This window comes from Misgurnus anguillicaudatus, chromosome 10, assembly GCF_027580225.2.
Source record: "Misgurnus anguillicaudatus chromosome 10, ASM2758022v2, whole genome shotgun sequence".
NCBI classification, from domain to species: Eukaryota; Metazoa; Chordata; class Actinopteri; order Cypriniformes; family Cobitidae; genus Misgurnus; species Misgurnus anguillicaudatus.
The window spans coordinates 25,508,709-25,531,494 of NC_073346.2; the positions used below are offsets into that span (position 1 = coordinate 25,508,709).

The following is a 22,786-nucleotide window of genomic DNA, read 5'->3' on the forward strand; positions in this document are numbered from 1 at the left end:
TATGGAATGATTTTCCAGATATCTGAAACAATAAAAATAACTTATTGATCTTATTATTATTTTTATTTTTGTGTAAACCAACTTGCATTTATTATGTTTACATTGTAGATTGCCTACACGTAATAAAAGTTACTGACCTTTGTGTCCACAGATTTTATGTTAATAAAAGAAAACAATTAAATAGAATTTCACTTTACATATGAAAACTTATTTTTACTTTACACATTAATATTTTTATTTTCATTTTACATATAAATATTTTCACTGTACATATTAATATTTAATATTGCTGTGGAGTCAAGAAATGTCTTAACATTAAAAGATACCAAAGTACAGAATACAGAAACAATTTACCAACTCAACAGAACAACATTTTTATATGGGATATAGGATTTTAATATGTCTATCTAATGTGAGCATATTAAAACAATGGCTCACAAGTGTTAAAGGGATAGTTCACCCAAAAATGAACATTCTGTAATAATCTCACTTTTATGTTGTTACAAACCTGTATAATTTTCTATGTTCTGATAAACATGAAGGAAGATATTTTGAGGAATGTTTGTAACTAAATCATATTCTTTTTTCTACTATGGAAGTGAATCTGCTCATGATCGTATGGTTACATTCCTGAAAATATCTTAATTTGTGTTCATCAAAACAAAGAAATTTATACAGGTTTGTATAACATAAGAGTGAAAAAATAATGACAGAATGTTCATTTTTGGGTGATTTATCCCTTTAAGTTATAAACTGTGTCCTGATTCATTAAAGAGCACCTATTTCATTGCTAAAACAATGTTATTTTGTGTATTTGGTATAATACAATGTGTTTGCGTGGTTAATGGTTAAAGTTCCGTGTCCCTGATTGGCCAGCTAATCTGTAAGTTATAATTGACCTAAATACCTCTGACGTCAGCCAGAAACGCGACGCTCCTTACCATGTTTGAAAGATTCGCTCAAAATGCAGTGCTGACAGGAGTTAACTTACAGGCTGTAAGTCCAAGCAGGACTAATTATGATAATGTCGGATTTGTCTACATCACCAATCCCAGGAAGTAAACTGTTGCCTAAAATCCGTGTTTGTTGTAGTGCAAGAAAAAAGATTTACGTCGGAGACGATTGCGTCATTGTTTACTTTGGGGTTTGTACCTTTTATATATCTTTAACATTTACTAATACAAACTTACACACCAAAGGATGTTTAAAAACATGAATCTTAAAATAGGTGCTCTTTAGTTGTTCACACATGAGTCTTGCATTTGGTGACAACACACATATGCGTCTTTACTGTCCCAATACATATGGAGGGCCCTGTATATTTAATTTCTAGTATAAATACACAACATTACACAATTTGAACCATTTCAATTTCGTATTTAACAACACAAAACTTAACATAAAAGTAAAACAAAAATGGCTCATGCATGTGGCTTAAAGGACAAGTTCGGTATTTTACACTTAAAACCCTGTTTTCAGATTGTTTATGATGAAATAGAAAGGTTTTGACTGAAATTTGGACATATGATGCTGGCCCGAGAATTTTCGGGTGTTTCTATCACCTCCCACCTCTATGGCTGTATAGGTACACTGGAACAATCCTTCCTAAAATGCATTAAACTTTTGTTTACAAAGACGTGAAACTCACCGAGTGGTCAGGGGTGTTCACTGATATGCTCACACAAAAATCGCTGCAAAAGATGCATTCCAACAGCTTTAATTGTAGTTTTGTCCAACTCCATTGACTTGTATTAGATGTGCTGTGAGGTACGGTATTACTCTGCGCCGGGAACTTTGTTTGAATTCTTGCAATTGGCAAAGGCGGTTTATCGCCACCAACTGGACTATAATTCAAGCTCTCAACGGAAGAATATACGGGTGTGAGGCGTTTGGAAAAATAGGTCCACAAGTTTACAACGAATGCTAAAACACTTGTTGGAAAGCATCTTTTGCAGCAATTTTTGTGTGAGAATATCAGTGAACACCCCTGACCACTCGCTGAGTTTCACGTCTTTGTAAACGAAAGTTTAATGCATTTTAGGAAGGATTGTTCCTGTGCACCTATACACCAATTGTAGAGGTGGGGGGTGAAACAACAAACACCCGAAAATTCTCGGGGCAGCCACATATGTCGAAATTTCAGTCAAAACCGTTCTATTTCATCATAAACAATCTGAAAACAGGGCTTTAAGGGTAAAATACCGAACTTGCCCTTTAACCATCCACCTCATCTGCAACCGCATATATGCACAGATCAATCCATCTAAACACACATTCATCCATCACCATACCGTCCGGTTCTTTCAAGAAACTTGATTCAATATTTGCTGAACATGCTGCAGAAACTGCGCAGTCCGTCACACAAAATGATCTCTTTAAAGGTCTTTCTCATCTCCTGGCTCCTAAACGCATAGATCAGCGGGTCGATCACTGAGTTGCACATGATGAGTATCAGATACATGTTAAAGTGAGACATAAAGCAGACACAGTAAACGTTCTGTGGGCAGGAGATCATGAGGATGAGGTGAAGAAAAAATGGCGCCCAGCACACGATGAAGATGCCCAGCAGTATGGTAAGGGTGACAGCACCCTTCATGCTAGCTCTCTGCCTGATGTTGGCATTGTAACCCGGCAGTGCCGCCATGCGTTTGACGTGTGAGCGCGCCAGGAGAAACATGTGGCTGTAGAGGGAAGCCATCAGGAGAAGCATGGCAAAAAACATAGCTACCAGACACACCACCACAGGCTTTGTGTCGGAGTAGATGATGAAGATGATTCCACAACCCGTGGAAAAAGTCCAGATGGTGCTGATGATAATTCCAGCTCGCCGTACTGTCATTATGTTATGGTAGCGTAGAGCGTAGAAGATGGTCACATAGCGATCCACGGCGATCGCTAACAGGCCCCACATGGATGCCACCACAGAGATGCAGATAAGCGAGTCGAACACATTATCCATCTGACGGATAAAGTGATCTTCAATAACCAAACTCCTGTTGGCCAGGAGGTGGATCACTATAGTCTCCCATGCATTTGACACGCTTACCAACATGTCAGCTACAGCCAGGCTGCAGACGAAGAAGTACATGGGCGAGTGGAGGTTCTTGTTCTTGACAATGGCGAGAATGACCAGGATGTTCTCAAACAGGCTGATGAGACCCAGTGTGAGGAAGACCTCAGGTGCGATGTGCATCTGATCACATGCAGCCAATGCACTCGACCTGTGCTTGCCGGACTCTTCGCTGTTGTTCGTATGTCTCAATGAGGAATTTGGGGAAAGCGTGGGAAACTCGGAGATGTTCATGTCCTGATGTGGTGTGGACTGAAAGGTGTAGCTCAGGTGGTGGTAAGGGGCACCGCTTGATACATGATGTTGTACCTATGCACGTCTGCTGTAAAACAAAATTGAGTTGTTGAGAGAAATGGCATAATGCATTGCAAGAAAACATTCTTTAAACTTTTTTAATTGAAAAAATTGGTGACTGATGTAATATGGGTTACAAAAGGATAATAATGCTAATGATAATAATAGGGGTGAGCAGGGCACAGCACAGCAATTGATAATAATACTGAGTTAACAAGCCATAATTTACTTACATTACAGCTTACTTATGATAAGCTGGAAACAGGCTCCTCGCGGCCGCATACTCCTCTCTGAACTTACACTACTAAAGAAAGCACAGCCTTAACAACTCAGATCAGCAGGAGGGAGACAAGAACACAAAGACTGCAAGTGTGTCTCCACTTGAAATCTTGCTGCGCTAAGATGATCAGAACATGTCAACGTCCTTCTAAACATTATGGGTTATGGCAAGCTGGTAATCACAGCTCAGGACTTCACAGACAATTTTGAACATTTTATCCTGGTAGAAGCGCATTATAACTGAACAAAGCACTCAGTTGGGCCTGGAATTATTATACTGGAAGTCAAAAAACCTGGCAACCTGTAACTACACTACGGTTTCTCCTAAAATATCAGGTGCACAATTCCACATGTGGCCACTTCTACTGAGTTAGAAAATGTACGTTTTATAGACTGACACCATAATTTGGATCTGGGACTCTTTCTGTGTTCTAGAAACTTACCAGATATTTCACTCAAAAATTCATGGATTGTAAATTGGGTTATTATCAATTTTTTGGGACATGTGCACAAGACTGAAATGTGAAGAAATGTTGCCTTTTCTTAACCTTTTAAATGTTAAATGTGTTTCCAAGATTATGTTTTTTGCATTTTTAATGCATTCTCTTTTGGAAAGTAAATGTTTGATGAAACATCAAATCAGTTTGATATTAAAAATGTTTAATTGACAGTCATGTTTTGTCCTATAGTTTTGGACTATATTGACAGTAAAGAAAACTCCAGGAAAATATTTAGTAAACTGCACAAATATTCTAAGCAAAACTAAACATGAGAAAATTCATTAACTTAAACAACCTCAGGAAGATGTCATAATGTAAACCGAAATATGCTCTAGTTTAAATTCGCTATGCCATTCCACAGCCACTGCACTTCCTTCTTAGTTAGGTAAGCATGTTTGTTGACAGGGAACTGGACAGAAAAACACCATTTGAAATTTTGTTTTCCTCATAAGCTCCTTAATTGTCTGTTTGTGTTTATCTTATCTTGTCTTGAATTGCTGTTTTTTAACTTAAGCTCCTTGTTTAAATCCCATCTTGATGCTTGTTAGATGTATTTTCCTCAATTTAATCAATAAAATTAGCCTACAGCTTTGCTGCAGACAGGTGAATCATCCAAGATAATCTCTAATGGTTAACATAGACTTGCTGACTTCTTACAAGTGGCACACTGATTTGAAAGTGCTTTGATGGTATTAAAGACACCTGTCAGTTTATTCCCTGATAGGGAATAAATTATTGGAATTATTGGAATATTGATTATTGTGTTGCCTTTTGTCAATTGAGTTGAGTAATAGGTCTAAAATACAAACAGACATGCACATGCATACATATGTATGTAAATACACACACACATTCTGGTTTCCATGTTTTGTGGGGACATTCCATAGATGTAATGCATTTTATACCATACAAACTGTATATTCTATTCCCTTCCCCTAACCCAAACCCTAACCATCACAGAAAACTTTATTGTATCTTAGGTTTTCAAAAAACAACATTCTGTTTGATTTATAAGCTTGTTTCCTCATGAGGACCTCAAAATGTCCCCACGAGGTCACAAATTTACTGGTATTCCTATCTTTATGGGGACAATTGGTCCTCACAAAGTGATAATTACCAGGTACACACACACACACATATAACACAGAGATTTCAATTTTTATACTTTCCATAAACATAATGACTTTTATACCATATAAATTCTATATATACCCTTTCCCTTACCCGACCCCTAATAGTAACCTTACAGGTAGTATTATCATTGTGGGGACATTTGGGCACACCATAAGGATTACCAGGTACACAGACACTACAGACCATACACGCACAGAGGAATGGACACTAAAAGAGGACATCATCTGACCATATATTTCTATTTGTGTGTGACCCATATGTCTATTTCTATATCTCTGGATACAGTACATTTGAACAGAAGAACTGTCACTCATCCTAAAGACATTACTCAGAAGAAGAAAAAGCAGAAAAAAAAAAAAAAGAAGAAAAAGATGAAGAAGAAATGTGGTAATTAACACAGACCACAAGTATAAAGTAGGCTACATTAAAATTGACAATAATCACACACAAAAATAATAACAGTGAAATTAATAAATGACTCACGGTTGTATGGTCGCTCCAAATATTGTAAGTGTACCATATGTTGTATTCAGTGTAGTGAAGTAGTGAAGTTGATGGTAGAGCTCTCTAAAGACGGCTGCAGTCTGTCACCGCGCGCACTCATATAGCACAGTGCGCGCTCCACCCCCGCGCAGCGCATTGATGCCAAGCCACCACAGCAATAATTTAAATCATGACCTGGGGGATCATTTATGTCGTTTTCATGTCGATTCTCGACAAATACGCATTTAAACAGTCTGTTGACACATAGACAAGAAACACTGCGTATCACTATAATAAACAAATGCACAATCGCAAAGTTTATATAGTACAAGATTCAGGAACAGGGTTGCCAAGTTCAGGGTTAAGATTAAAACTCAACATATAATGCCACAAATTTTTAAACCCCAGTGTATGCAGATTTATCATTTATACTGTATGAAGTATACCGCAGAATTCTGCGATTTTCAACTATCATATTTTAGCTTAATCACTGTGAATAAAGTTAACAAAATGCAATAAGATTTCAACTGATGCTTTGTGGATACGGAACGCATATAATACTGCATAAATGAAATATTTTTATTACGGCTAGAGTTGACCTGTTGATCATGTTTACCTCATAGACACAATTCTAATAAAAACCGACCTGTCTGTGTCAATAATAAAGTATTTATTATAATGACTGTTTTTATCCGGATATAATTAGCTGTTGTTTAGTTTAATCATTACATTTGTGCATTTGTGCTATTCTAAAATTGACCTAAACTGCGCGTGAGACCCGCGGTCCTGGCAACCCTATTTGGGATGTTTAGAAATGTTGGCACTGGAATCACAATACTGTACATTGTTTTAAGGTAATAAGTAAATGGCAGCACAGCATTTGTTCAAATCCCAAGAAACACACATACAGTAGGTAAAATCTATAAGTTGAATGCACTGAGAGTTAGCCTACTTTGGATAAAAGCGTCTGCCAAATGCTTACAGGCATCAGAACCATTCAACGCTTACAGAGGACATAACCTATAAAACTGAAAGCATCTGTTAGATATGCCAAAGAGAAAGAGAGACACTGAGAATAAACATTTAATGAAGAAAAGACAGACAGTACAATGTACTTCATGGTCAGATGTATGGCAGTTGGATTACTAATCAAACTTATTACAATACAGTTTAGTTAAACTTATTAACCTCCACTGTTACAGATGCCCACATATACAAACACATCACTTTGCCACCCACATCAGCAGTCTGGAGCGCATATGAAATATTTTTGACTTGTCTGTCATGTGCATTAAAGGCTTTTTTGTACCAAACAGCTGAGACAAGTTTTTGTCTCTAACAAGCAAGGAGTCTGAATGCCACCAAAATCGAATTAAAAGTTTGAAACAAAATGAAATGTTTCGTTTTTTAAATACATTTTTAAATAACATGTTACAATATGTTATTAATTTATGTGACCCCTAATAGTAACCTTACAGGTAGTATTATCATTGTGGAGATATTTGGCCACACCATAAGCATTACCAGGCAGTGTTGGGGAAAGTTACTTTTAAAAGTAATGCATTACAATATTAAGTTACTCCCCAAAAAAGTAACTAATTGCGTTACTTAGTTACTTTTCATGGAAAGTAATGCTTTCATTACTTTTAAGTTACTTTTGAGTTACTTTTTCTTACTTGACTGAGGCTTGATCTCTTTCAGGCCTTGCAGGTCTTTTTTATGATCGCAAAAATGGCCTGCCATCTCCGTTTCTGACTCAAACTGTTCCCGATGAGGCGCACAGAGTGCGTAATTCTATGTTAATATGTTCTGTTTAATTCAGTACCTTATTTTATTTTTAAATTGAATTAACTAAACTGAAAAGTAACTTGCATTACTTTTATAAAAAAGTAACTCAAATATTAATGTGTACATTTATGAAGTAATGCGTTATTTTACTTGCTACTTCAAAAAAGTAATATTATTACATAATGCGCGTTACTTGTAATGCGTTACCCCCAACACTGTTACCAGGTACACAGACACAACAGACCATGCACACATATGTCTATTTCTATATCTCTGGATAAAGTACATTTGCACAAAATAACTGTCACTTAACCCAAAGACATTACTCAGAAGAAGAAAAAGAAGAAGAAGAAGAAAAAGTAGAAATGTGGTAATTAACACAGATCATAAGTATAAAGTACATTAAAATGTACAATAATCGCACACAAAAATAATAACAGTGAAATTAATAAATGACTCACAGTTCGCTCCAAATATTGTAAATGTACCATATGTTGTATTTGGTGTAGTGAAGTTGATGGTAGACAATGAGAATAAACATTTAATGAAGAAAAGACAGACACGCCAATAATGTGTTTCATGGTCAGATGTGTGAGAGTTGGATTACTTATCAAACTTATTACAATACAGTTTAGTTAAAGTTATTAACCCCCACTGTCACAGATGCCCACATCTACAAATGCATCACTTTGCCATCCACATCAGCAGTCTGTAGCGCAAATGAAATATTTTTGACTTGTCTGTCATGTGCATTAAAGGCTTTTTTGTACCATACAGCTGAGACAAGTGTTTGTCTCTAACAAGCAAGGAGTCTGAATGTCACCAAAATCAAATTAAAAGTTGAAAACAAAATGAAACAAAATGTTTCGTTTTTAAATACATTTTTAAATAACATGTTACAATATGTTATTAATTTATGTGACAAAATATAAGATTTAAACATGAAAAGGATGTGACAGGTTTGATATGACCACTGACCACTTTGATGTGCTTATTCAGGCTCATGACAGATAAGCCAGATTACTCAGCTCGTCAGCTTTGAAAACTCTTTATCCACAAAAGAATGTTTTAATCTGCTTATAATAATAACTCTGGTATATTAACCTTCAGAGTGGTCCTCCTTATGTTAGATTTGTCTCATTATAATTGGTCATAAGACATTGGAAATTACCGTAGATATTATTTCCTACGCATTGGCCTCATGGCTGTGGACCAGTGCAATTCTGACCCTTAACGTTTCCCTGCTCCTCAGCATTCGCTACATTCAGAAAATACGCATTTGCATGTGGAATATATGAATTACATCTTTTAAAAAGATTAATAGTTTCCTGCTCATCTAATCCTCTAAATATTGTTTTCTGAGTTGACTCAGGGGGCAATGTCTGACATATTAACTGACAACTGACAAGTTTTTTTCAAATGAATTTTTCATCATCTTGGTTGCATAACAATGTGAAATATCAAATGGAGATGGTGGCCATAAAAGCTAATGGGATGCATGTTGTTTAGTTGCCTCATATTAGGCTTTACCAGTGCCTAGCAAAGATTGCTGTTTTGTGCCCCTTGGTAATCAAACAAGAAATAGTAAGTAACCTGACCTGGCCAATCATTATTTTATTGTACTTTATATTTTATGACCAGATAGTTACTTTATTGTGCATTTACGCAGAAAGAGAGAGAGAGAGAGAGAGAGAGAGAGAGAGAGAGAGAGAGAGAAACTTCATCCCCACAAGGTTTGGGAGAGGGGCAATTTAAATAGTATCTTCTATTTACCTAACTTGCATGTTTTTGGCCTGTTGGATGAATCTGGAGTACTTGGAGTAAACTCATGCTGACACAGGGAGAACATGCAAAAAGTCACCTGACCTAGCCAGGGCTTGAACCAGGAACCTTCCTGCTGTGAGGCAACAGTGCTACCCACTGAGTGCCACCTGAGAGAGAGAGAATTAAAAAAAAAACACAAAGCTTTTGGTGCTGGACACAAAGTCAGGAACCTTAAATTAATTTTAATTAAGCTGCTTGTCATATAATATAATATAATATAATATAATATAATATAATATAATATAATATAATATAATATAATATAATATAGTAATGTAATGTAATGTAATATAATTTAATATAACATAACATAATAATAATATATTATAATATAGAATAGATTTTTTTTATTTCCTCTCTGATAATTGTTTTATACTTTACAGCACTTTGGTCAGTCTTGGGATTGTTTTAAATGTGCTTTGTAAATAAAAGAAATAAAACTAGAAAGAACTAGAACTAGAACTAGAACTAGAACTAGAACTAGAACTAGAACTAGGACTAGGAATAGAATAGAATAGAATAGAATAGAATAGAATAGAATAGAATAGAATAGAATAGACCTGAAGAATGACAATAAAGGTATATTCTATTCTATTCTATTCTAAAGAGTGATAATGTTTGACAGACCAATAATTGAAAAATATTTTATGTTAATTTTATATTAATCTTTATTGTTTTAACTCAAACTATGTTATTTAACCTGTTAGTAAAAACCTACACAAACACAAATTATCCATTTAACCCCCATCTAGTGCAGAAACATTTTAACTACATGTGGCTACCGTACATAATTGTAACGTCTTGTGAAAAATCCTAAATAAGAAATAATGTTTAGTTGTTATTACTTAATCAAAATAATAAACAATGGCAAAATGCCTTATCATAAATAAAGAAAATATATAACTGTTACAGTTATTATACAGACGTTTTATTCACAGCAACGTACATATCATTTAATCTATGTTACATTTCTCATCAGTAGGCTAGTTACTTGTGTTTCATGGAATCGAACATATGACTATCGCAATGCTCTACCAGTCAAGCTACGTTGTATCTTATATTATAGTATAAAATAATAATATATATTACGGTAAATTTTAGGGATGTATAGAAAGAAAGATAGTTTACAGTACTGGCAGTAACAATCTTTTCAACAAACTGAGGCATAGCCTCAAACGACCACATTTCCCATGATGCACCGCGCAGCAGAGCTCCATGTGGATGTGGAAATCGCGCGTGTACATGACATGAGGCATGGACCGCAGGGAGGACTCTCTTTAAACCCAGAGCAGACCTTCATGAAGTGAATGTAAGTATTGCCTCTCTTTTATAACGTTTACAACGTCTTTCTGACTTAAAACTGTCTTGTTTCAGACGTTTAGCTGTACGTGTGCTCGTGTAGCATGTTAGTTAGCTGAAGTTTAAATCAGGGCCCAGTTAACTTGGACTGAACTATGTTAGTTGTACTTCTGCATGCAGCGGCAGTCTGTCCTCCAAAACCATTCAATGTCAGCTGTAACGTTAGAGAGATACGGCGTTTAAAATTGCGACCTTATAATGTTACGTTACGTACTACAAACATCTCAGAGATTAGTTCAAAACGTGTATTGAAAATAAATGTTTAGTAGAATTATTTTTTGTAGATGTGTAAGTTAACGTTAAATCTCTGTAGTTTTTTTAAGACTGACGGTGAAATAACGTTTGCTAAACTAAAGCTATTTTTTTCTGGCATACGAAATTGTCCACTGTAATGCCACGGGAAGCACTGACAGCATGTTGGGATTGAGCCTAAAACCACCCTAGTATTTAAAAATGCCCAAACATGCTGTTTAAGTAGACGCCCTAGTAGGCTGTAAGACAGTCAGTGTTTGGATAAAATTTGGATAATAGTGTCGGCACTCATAAAATGATAAACAGAGAAATACAGGCAGAGTTTACTCAGTGTACCACTTTTAGAAACCCATCTGACGTGCCAAAATATTCAGACTGGTTAAAACCCAACCCCATTTATCTCTGGAATTAAGGTACTGTATCTTTAAACTGATCAGTCTGGAAACTGACAGTGCCATGACCCTTACCTTACCTGACTATTAGCATTTGTTTATCATTCACGATCAAACCACGTGACTGTTGTTGAGTTACATTTTTTTCATGTGAAACAACTCCACCCTACACTAATATTATGTTATGCTTCAAGTAGCTTTAAAATACGTTTTAATTGTAAAATTCCTATAATGTGAAACCGGTTTTAATATCATGTTAGGAAAACCTAAAGAACTGATCTATCATATCATAAACTGAAAGTTTAGAGTTTGTTTACTCATGGTAATATGCCGAATAATGTTTTTAACCCACCTTGTTTGTCCAGGATCTGTAGGTGGCGCTCTATAGGTGGGGGGAGGTGATGCAGCGGATGTGGTCTTCAGTCACGCTGCGGCAGGTGTCTCTGCTGCGTTCTGCGTACCTGGGTCACGCCTGGGCCGCACGTCAACTGCCTTCGACCATCCGGGCCTCGCGCTCCTTTAGCTGCACTAACGTTGTGAGGGTGAACAAAGTCCACAAAACGCCTGTGGAGGAAGAAACGCCATTGGACCCTCCGCAGAGTCTTGCAGGAACTGAGGGTCTTTACAAGGCTGATCCCAGGTCTGTAGAGACTGCCACTGAGAATAAGGGCGATGTCGATCCTCTGCAGGACAAATCTATTGGGCTTTTCCAGAGATTTAAGAAGACGTTTAAACAGTATGGTAAAGTGATGGTGCCCGTGCATATCGTCACATCCACTGTATGGTTTGGGAGCTTCTATTATGCTGCGATGAAGTAAGTGACCAGCATTCCTATTAACAATACAAAAAAATGGGTACCGTAGCATATTTAGTAACCGATTGCTAGCTACCAGCTATTTATAGGATTGTTTAATCTAGTTTTCAGCATTGGGGCTTTAGATTATATTTCTCTAGTGACAACCAATATTTTCCACTTTGTTTTAAACATTCAGCCCTGATTATAATTACAGACTATAATATAGCGTCATGCATCTACCAGTTTTACAATGATAAGTAGAAATCATCACTCAACAGAACTTTATATAACCTTGTTGGACCCTTGAAGGCCGTAGTCCATAATTCAGTGGAGCTTTACTGTTGTTGTTTGCTCAACTTATTTCATGTAGACATTGCCATTTAACTCTTTCCCCATCAGCGTTTTACAAAAAGTTTCTAGCCAGCGCCAGCATTTTTTTTTTCACAAAAGTTTAATGCTTTGCAGAAAATGTTCTTCTTTAAATATATAAACATGCAATATATCAACTAAAAGAACAGACACTCTGCTTTAAAAAAAAATCATCCTACCTTAATTTGTTTTCTTTTATCACCTTTCAAATATGGGTAAGTTTCTTAAAAAAAAAAAATGTTTGAGCAAAAAGGACGATCCTTAAATCAGAGCGATCCTTAAAACATACACAGAGTTTGAACTATTTGCCCTAACCGTGGGTTCACACCAGCTGCGTTTGAGGCGTCAAAATCATGTCTACCGTGCCTAGTTTACCGTTCGAACAGTTTGAGTTTACTCACTTCATTCGCGCGTGAAATTTTACTCATCGAGACATTCACATGGAAATTTGCGTCATGGGAGGGGCTTCTACGACTCCGCTAGCTTCCTGTAATCACGTCACTACTAGAGCAAGCTCCTGATTGGTTAACTCGGTGCGTTCTTCTGCCAAAGTAAAAAAAATTCAAATTGCGCGTTTGCAGCGGCAACGCTCAATTCGAGGCATTCGCGCAAATGACGTGGAATCGCGTCTACCACGCCGCGCTAAACGCCTCATTCGTGCCGCGAGACCTCCAGACTCGTGTCAACACGTCTTCACATTGACTTAACATTGAAATCACTCACGGATGACGCCTCTACCGCGGCTGGTCTGAACGCAGCATAAGGGAATACTTCTGGGTTTTATAATTATTCTGGTGGATAATAGCGGAAATACGGATTGCTGGAAAAACTCATCATTGGCAGGGAAGCGTTTTCTCTTAATTGACGTGTTAACTCGTCAATTGCAGGGAAATAGTTATGTTGTGGTACATAAAAGGTTAAGACTTCCCAGCAAGCAATTGTGGGTTTAAAAGCAGTGGCGGCCGGTGACTTCTTTTTTCGAGGGCGCACGATGCGAAGTTCATCACAACATTTATGTAGCCCGTAATGTGTGTGGTTTGTAATTTCAAAATATGTGTTCAGCGCATCGAGTGAACCTGTGTGCATCATGTGTCTTGTCAAGATAAGTGCCTGCTGCAGACGCGTCTAAAGGGTTTATGATAGGAGACGCTCGCGTTTGCCAGATACTCGCATAATCTCATGCGTATTCAGAGTTTACTGTTAAGTGAGTGTCTTTTGAGCATATATTTTGTGAACATGAGCGTCTCTTTTATCATAAACGGTTTTGACGCGTGTGCAGCAGGCACTTATTTTGACAAAACACGTGATGCACATGGTTCACATGACGCAACAAACACAAAATTGACATGTATTGTAACCAAATTCAATGTTAATTTGGCTAAAAGTGGGTTACTCGTAGCCAGATTATATCGGGTCTACCCAAGGTGGTGAAATGACAACTACTGCTTGCTGGGTTGAGACGTCAATGAATTAAATTAAGTGCAGATTAAGCACACTGTCTTTAGGGTAGGACTGGCAGGGAACTTGCAACTTGTAGTTTAGGAAAATGTCATTTGGAAATCAACAGCTTTTCTAAAACCACATTTTAGGCTTGTGAAAACAAAGAATCTCTCTCTGGTATAGATAAATGAATTTGAATGTTCTGTATGTGTTCTCCACAGAGGAGTAAATCTGGTCCCGTTCCTGGAGTTCATTGGTTTACCGGATTGGATGGTGGGAATTTTGCGTGATTCCCAGGGTGGCTATGCACTCACAGCCTATGCAATGTATAAGGTATGTAACATTCTGTTATTAAGTATTATTGCTTCAATGAAGCAGTAGTTCACAACCGGTGGGCCGTAATTAATTTAGGTGTCTTTTCTGATGTTCTGGGTCGAGGACAGAAAGAAAACATCTAAGCTAAAATCAGCTAACCATTAGGGTAGGATAAAGCGTTTATCAACAATGTATAAAAGGATAAAAAAGTTTGTGTTTCAAGTGCTGCTGATGGTAATATTTATAAATGGGAATACATTTGTGTTATTTTGAAAAATGTGTTTTGTGTTGGTTGCTAGTTTCTTTTATTAATAATATGGTTTTAACTTTTTTCATAAATTTACACTACGCTTACCTGGTGAACTATCCCTTTAAAGCTACACCAGTTAAACCATAAATACTGTAAAGTTATTTTAGTAAAAATTTATCTGGTGTTGTCATTTAAACAATACATTTTTCTGGTCCCAGCTTGCTACACCTGCCCGATACACCGTTACACTTGGCGGCACGTCCCTCTCCGTCCAATACCTCCGTAAACATGGATACCTCTCCACCCCTCCGCCTGTTAAAGAGTACATACAGGACAAAATGGAGGAGACCAGGGAAAGACTGACTGAAAAAATGGAGGAGACAAAGGAGAGATTTTCAGAGAAAATGGAGGAAACCAAAGAACTGCTGTCGGACCGAATGGAGGGGACCAAAGAGCGTTTCTCCGAGACGAAAGACAAATTTTCTGAGAGACTTCAGGAGACAAAAGACAAAATGTCTTTCCGTAAGAAACCTGATTAGGTATTTGCTGTGATTGAAGAAATCACACACAGTCAATTACTCAAGGAGAATAGTTGGTAAAAACTCAATTTCACAAGCTCAATAACTGTATCACGGGTTTTTTAGTGCACTTGTATGTAAGTCTTTGTTGACTTTGTAAGGTACTGAATGTTCACCTACAACTGTTGGTCCGTGTTCATGAAACACAAATGTTTGTTAAAATAATGATAGGAATACATTCTCATGTAAATGCATTAAACTGTATGTAACAAGGTACAAATTGTTTGACAAACAATTTGCACAACCATTTGTCTTTGGGTTTCATGAATAAGGTAACAAACTTGAAATATTGCAATAATGTTAAATTCACCATATCAGGCTAAAATCAGGACTGCGTTTGTGTAAAATTATTAATTTTAATATTACATTTTGAAAAGTATTTCTACTTGACAGCCAAGTGATACATATCAATATCTGTAATTGATATTTAATTTGTGTTGTGTGTCTGTATTTGAATTCTTGTGCATGATGCCTACACAATCTAGATCGGTCCTTTTCCCATATAACAATGTACGTTTTGTATTGCACTGTTTATGGACTATCTGGGATGCAGACGGTGGGAAAATAAAGAACATTTATTACATTTGGATGATTCTCACGAAATCCAGACTTAGAAGGTGTCCAGCATCAGATTTTTTTAAAAAAGTCCTTGAAGCCATTTTTTGTTGCACATATAAGATTAAGGTCTGAACTAACTACAATCATTATTTTTGTAATGATTTAAAAAAAATCCTATAGAATTATTTAAATTTTTTAAATTATCATTATCAAAAAATATAATTACCGCAACATGATATTACATTAAATAAATGCATTTACAAACTCGTGTTTCGGTAATGAGCACTAAATAGTTGTTTAGGTATTATGACAAACAAAATTTCAACCTTTATCTGGAAAGAAAAAATAAGAACTGCTTACCTGGTAGCCATCTTGAGTGTCGCAGTCAATTGTGTCCCTTCCAACAAATTTTTTATTTAATTTTAGTTCATTGAGGGCTTAAACAATGATTAAAAATTGTTGCGGAGGATGAAATCATTTTTTTTGGACACATTTATATTCCTTATTATTGTCTCTACATTTACCAATGATCACCAAATACCACGTTTCTTTACTGTAAATGTTTATAGTATAACATGCACTGAAGCTTTTTATTTTTTAGATTTTTTTAATTATAAATATTTCCATGTCAAAGAACCCAAATCCAGTCATGGACACGTTGCGTTAATGAAAATTTTCCCCTTAAATGTGGAAAAGCAACAAAATTGGTTTGTATGATGTCATTTGAAATCATGTGCAAAATAGTACATGAAGAGATGTTTGTAACTGTATGTTTCTTATTTTGATACTCTTACTTTGCATTTACTTTTTTATCAAAATGTTTCATGACACCTCATAAGTCTAATTTTGCGAGAATCACCCATACACATTTTTCCACTATTGGAAATAACATCGTGTATCAAAAACAACTGCTGAAGCTGCTAGTTTTATTAAAGTGATGTGTGTTCATTAAAAAAAATGAATAAAATCGTTAATCTGACATATTGTTTCTGTATTTAAAACCGATCTGAATGTAAGACATAGGAAAACTGGTACATTTTAGTTTATTAGTTGAACTGCAGTTAGACAACAGCAGAAATACAAGCATAAAAGTTTGACTATAACAGTGATTAGAGCAACGTTTGATTATATTTTTCTGTGGGGATAAACAGCATTGCAGTAACAGACCTTAGGCGTAAACCTATTAGTTACATGACAATGATTTAAATAAAACAAAATACGTACGTTTTAAAGTGTGAATATGCACGTGTGCATGTATAGAAAAACGTCCGTACACATGAACGTACAAAGGAAATTTTGATCAAGCGTAAAAAAAAGTAAAAAGGTCTGCAATATGATGCTCTTTACTTCTGAATGGCTGCACTCAGACGCTTTTCACAGACACCTAATAAGCCTCAGTAAATTACATCTAAACCATTTTCGTGTGTGTTTGTGTGCAAGAAAAATGCTTTTTGTTGCTCTGAAAGCTTAATACATTGCTCAAAATGTCACCAACTGCTGTTAGTCAGGTGCTTGTAGTCAAAATGGCATCGCTATGTACATTATTTTCAGGTATATAACTATAGACATGCGAATACAAGCTACTGTACAGTGGAGCACCGGCACATAAATATCTGCAATTAAAATCATTTTTTGCTCCTATACACCACATACACAAGAATGTCAGAAATATATAACAAAAATAAGAATGTTAAAACTACATCTCTCATTTGGTTCATTATTAAACTTTGCAAAGACAGGAAGCACAACACAAAGTGTCTTGAAAACAAAAATCGTGTATCTGTTGGGATTAAAATAATAAAACACTTATTTGAAATCCAAAACGTTTAAGCAAGACTGTCTTACCAAAGCCCTCAATGTTTTTGTCCATGAGTGGGAGTCTGGCACAGGTTGGTGGTTAGATATCAAACTTTCTATAATTGGTAGATTCCAATTTATAATTAACTAGTTAACTTGTAACTAAATTATTGACTTTCCTATTAAGGATTTTTAATGCACATCTCTTGTATATAGTTGTGGCAGTTAAAGGGATAGTTCACTTCAAAATGAAAATTCTGTCATCATTCACTCATCCCCATGTTGTTCCAAACCTGTATGAATTTTGGATGAACACAAAAGAAGACATTCTGAGAAATGATGGTAAACACACAGCACATAGTGACCATAGACTTCCATAGTAGAAATAAAAAAATATAATGGAATTTAATTGGTACTATCAACTGTGTGCTTACCATCATTTATCAAAATACTACCAAAATATTTTTTTCCTACTATGGAAGTCAATGTTCACTTACTGCTGTGTGTTTATCACAATCCCCCCAAATATCCTTTTTTGTGTTCATCAGAAAAAAGAAATTCATATAGGTTTAGAACAACATGAGGATGAGCAAACGATGACAGAACCCTCACTCTAAAGTAAAGTATCCCTTTAACATCTAAATGGTTGTCCCAGTACGTCCGTTTCTTTCGTACCGTAGCAGGATGTTACTCAAAAATACTTTTAGCATCTTTCTGAAAACAAATTTCCTTGTTCACAACTGCAGGCATTTACAAACCACCATTTTAAAACCTTTATATCAATTATAAATTGTTACATTATTAACGTTGTCTTTTTTTCTGCAGTTTCTACCCATTGGGTAGGATATGTGCATACAGACTAACTTTATTTACAGCACCGTACAAATAAAAGAGGATTAAAAAAACGTTACACCAAAGAAAGCACCATTGGAAGTGAGGCACAGCTAAGGTGGGAACTTTGAGTGCAAGTGGGTTCCTACGTCGCTCAAAACAACACGATCAATAGGCACCGATTTAGCTCGCGAGTCACATGCAAACATCCTTGGACAGCAGAAAACGGCGGAAAGCAAGACGAACGAAAAATAGACGACAAAGGGACGCGTTTATTGGGATGGTGAACAAAAAGAGAAGTAGCATAGCAGCAGCAACGGTGAAAGCAGCAAACTGATTCATGAAACGTTCTGGAAATAGAAACGGGGGTTTTAAGTTGGAATATTGTGCTCAGTGAAACAACTGTTGCTAAGTTTTTGTTGCCTGTGCTTGACAAGAGCATCGCAAATCTAGAATTTTATATCTATGCTGTGGTTTATAAAATGACACATGTGGAGTTTTGATTTGTTTAGTTCGATTTGGAGCAAGGGAGTCCAGATGACGGATAAAAATCCCACCAACAGCAAAAAAAACAAGAGTAAAGCCAATCAACACATAAGATGAAAACCAGATGATTTAAACACATTTTGATTGGCTGACTCTAACATTCTGAGTACAAACAGAGTAGCTTATAAAGGTGGATGTGTTGCTTTTAAAAACATTTTTTTTGACCATAACTCCCACATAACGAAAACAAGAATATAAAAACCACCATGGCCTTTGTACAAGTCATCTGTCCTTGACAGGCTAAGTGGTGACCGAAAGCAGGGGCTCAGTCTTCAGTCTCCTTATTAAAGGGTTCGTGTGCACAAACTGTAAAGAGTCTTTGGGGTTTCTTCTCGATTCTCTCGACCTCTGAACCGGATTCAACAGCTCTGGTCGGAGCAACATCATCTATCTGGGCCTACATGATTGTAATTAAGCTTAAAGTGAATGCAGAGAACCGCTCGGATGAGTACGGGTCATGGATGCATAAACACAAAAACAAGTGTGCGCACTAGACAGGAGCTGGTGTCAGGGTTGGGATCAAAAGCAACAGGACAGAGGAATGCCGGGTTTAAATGGATCATTTTAAAAATGCTCATCACATTAGCCCTTGACCTTACCATGTTTTGAAACCTGATTCATTTTTATTGGGACTACATAATAATAGAGGATGCAAAAGGGATTCACACTAGAAGGTCGACCGATATGTTTTGAGGCGTACGATATGTGTGTCTGGTGTAAAAATGAAAATGATGTCAAAATTAAAGGGACACTCCACTTTTTTTTGAAAATATGCTCATTTTCCAGCTCCCCCAGAGCCAAACACCCGATTCCCACCATTTTGGAATCCATTCAGCCGATCTCCCGGTCCGGCGCCACCACGTTCAGCATAGCTCAGCACAATCCACTGAATCTGACCAGTCCATTAGCATCATGCTAAAAAATAAGAGTTCGATATTTTTCCTATTTAAAACTTGACTCCTCCGCAGCCACATCGTGCACCAAGACTGACGGAAAATTAAAAATGAGATTTTCTAGGCAGATATGGCTACGAACTCTCATTTCGGCGTAATAATCAAGGACGTTGCTGCCATAACATGCCTGCAGGAGGCGCAATGATAATACGCAGCAGGCGAAAATAGTCCCCTTAGTATTTTCAATGGCAGGGGACTATTTTTGGCTGCTGCGTAATATCCTTGCTTAAATTTCTGTCAGTCTTAGTACACAATGCAACCACAGAAGAGTCCAATTTCAAATAGGAAAACAGAAACTCTTTTGGTTATTTTTGAGCGCGATGCCAATGGTCCAATCAGATTCAATGGACCATGCCAAGCCATGCCAAAAGTGGCAGCGCCAAACCCGGAGATCAGCTGAATGGACTCCAAAACGGCAAAAATCAAATGTCCAACTCCAGGGGAGCTGGAAAATAAGCATCCTTTTTTTTAAAGTGGAGTGTCCCTTTAAGAATAACAAGGATTCTGACCAAACTTTCTTTAAATGAAAGATACCGATAACCATAATTTTTTTAAATATTGGCGCCGATAATCGGTCAACCCTCTAGTTCACACACTAAACTTTGTTCTAGAATTGGCAGTGGAGACTAAAACAGAAATAAACAGAAATGAGCCGGCTATAATTAAATGAAATCCACAACGATACGGATACAGTGCTGGATTATATTAGTTTCCTTAAAAGTCTGTTTTTAGTTGTTATTAACAGACAAAAGTGCAAAAGGCATGCAATGGTGACCTTTAAACTTAAATGATGTTAGTTTTATATTCCAACTACAAAATATACATATAAATAATAAACTTTAAGGTTTAAGAAACAAAAAAAAGAGCAAACGGTGAACTCTTCATAACCACTTAAAGATAACAAAAGTCTCATCACACGTCTTTACAGATCTATTAGTAAACTGACTTTTCTTTAAACAAAACTGACCTCAGATCAGCTTGAATATAAGTGGTTGCAAGTATCACTGATTAGGGTAGATGAGACTAAAGCGGGCTCTCTGTATTCTGTGCCTCATATAGATAAATATTTAGGCTGGATCTGAGATTTTTTTCTTGTGCTGAAAACAGACAAGACCACTTCCCTCTCATAGAGAGCTTGCATTGAAGCATACGATCGGATGTACATGAAAACAAACAGTATAAACAGTAAACGTATACGTCACCCATCGCTACCCCCCTCTCCATATTACTCTGATTAACCAACAATAGTGCAATTTCACAGAAGGTTTTACATGTATAACAAGTCTTTAAGACAGTCGATGCCCCATGTGACACCTTCCGTATAAACCTTGGCACTAGGAATTGGATTTACACAATTTTTCGCATTTATGTTTTGTTCATGCTGCACAGATCTCGGTCTTTAAAAAATAAATTCTTATCCACACAGTGTCACGTGTGGCTTGGGCGGTAGGGGGACGTTTAAGGGGATACAACGATAAAAGTCAACAAAAACAACATCAACAACAAAAAGCCTGTCTTGTGCTCGAATAATGTTTTCGGATTTGTAAGCTATACACAAGTAATACAGAGCAACGAAAGTAGGAGACTGCAACCGTTATGTTTGCACAGCTGGTCTGCGAGAAAAGAAATAAAACGTTGCTTTAGCAAGCTCAGCTCCACATAGTTTTTTTGATTTTGTCGCCAAGATCCATTAAGCTCTGTTGTGCATGGGAGTGTTATGAGGGAGAACCCATTCCTTTTATGGGTGTGGAGAGTGGGCCGCCGATCGTGTGCTTGCCCCGCCCCCTTTCAGACTAGCTCCTCCCTTTGTCTGTCCTTGCTCAGTGCTATTGTGCTCTCTGGGCTGCTTGGATCTGTCCGGCCCCTGGGCGGAGTCTGCACGGTGACGGGGACAGGTGGGTTATTGCTGTGCTGGTGGAGGTAAAGTACTATGCCCGAGTGCTGCCCGATCACTTGACTGTAAGCGGGCGGAGGGCCCTCCATGTGTCCGTGGTTACTGGAATTGACGACACTGATCCCAGAGTTGCTACTGGGAGGGCGTGGCCCACCGCCACCCCCTGAACTGTGCATGTCAATGAGGTCGCTGTCGAAGATGGTCCGGTTGGGTGGGGCGCGTACGGACTCTCTGTTGAGCTCGAGTTGCTGCTCGGGGTCTCTCAGCTGCAGCGTGCAGGGGCCCTGGTACGGCGGCGGTTCCTCCCCGTCTGACAGCGAGATGGTGGGCGGCAGGTCGATCTCATGCTGCAGGTATGGGTAGGTGGGCTGGAAACGTCGGAAACGATTATGCTGCATGAAAGTGGGAGCAGTAAAACGGTCCCTAGGCTGAGGAGCGTACACCACCTGCAGAGGAGAGAGGGAATAAAATCAAATGAGAACCAGCGTTCTTATTTTTAATAGATGTCATACTATTAGTCATCATAAGCATTACATTACTTTCGTGCATTTGGCAGATGCTTTTATCCAAAGTGACTTACAGTGCATTCAAGCAATTCATTTTTGTCAGTATGTGTGTTCCCTGGGAATCAAACTAACAATCTTTTGCACTGCTAACGCACATACACATAACCTACAACCTTTCGGTTACCAGGCTTGACCTTTAAAGGAAAACACCACCGTTTTTTAAAATTTTTTTTATGTTCTTACCTCAACTTTGATGGATTAATACATACCTATGTTTTTTCAATGCGTGCACTTAGTCTTTGTACAGTGCGTCGTGAAGTTTGTAGCATTTAGCCTAGCCCCATTCATTCCTTAGGATCCAAACAGGGATAATTTTAGAAGCCACCAAACATTTCCATGTTTTCCCTATTTAAAGACTGTTACATGAGTAGTTACACGAGTAAGTATGGTGACACAAAATAAAACGTGGCGATTTTTTTAAGCGGATTAAAAATGATAACTATATTGTATTGCAGAAGAGCACTTAGTTTGCAGCAGTTCGACCTCGGCGCGCAGTAACATCATCACTCCTGACTCCT

The 22,786-nt window shown here is 37.3% G+C and overlaps 3 protein-coding genes across 4 annotated transcripts in view; 1 reads left to right on the top strand and 2 right to left on the bottom strand.

Annotated features, from left to right (window-relative positions):
* Positions 1–1,635: 1,635 nt before the first annotated feature.
* Positions 1,636–4,989, bottom strand: mc5rb (melanocortin 5b receptor). The gene has a single exon (XM_055210613.2). The coding sequence runs from the start codon at positions 3,302–3,304 to the stop codon at positions 2,318–2,320; it is 987 nt and encodes a 328-aa protein (XP_055066588.2). The 5' UTR covers positions 3,305–4,989; the 3' UTR covers positions 1,636–2,317.
* A 5,537-nt stretch (positions 4,990–10,526) lies between these two features.
* Positions 10,527–15,707, top strand: fam210ab (family with sequence similarity 210 member Ab). The gene is made up of 4 exons (XM_055210296.2): positions 10,527–10,681; positions 11,741–12,189; positions 14,202–14,313; positions 14,764–15,707. The coding sequence occupies exons 2-4, from the start codon at positions 11,777–11,779 to the stop codon at positions 15,082–15,084; spliced, it is 846 nt and encodes a 281-aa protein (XP_055066271.2). The 5' UTR covers positions 10,527–10,681; positions 11,741–11,776; the 3' UTR covers positions 15,085–15,707.
* A 1,000-nt stretch (positions 15,708–16,707) lies between these two features.
* The window catches only part of ldlrad4b (low density lipoprotein receptor class A domain containing 4b), a 66,493-nt gene continuing 60,414 nt past the window's right edge, over positions 16,708–22,786 (bottom strand). For both annotated transcript variants that reach the window (XM_055210297.2, XM_055210298.2), the window contains one exon: positions 16,708–22,148. In XM_055210297.2, the coding sequence (XP_055066272.1) occupies positions 21,597–22,148 (552 nt within the window). In that variant the 3' untranslated portion in view covers positions 16,708–21,596. The remainder of the gene's footprint in view (positions 22,149–22,786) is intronic.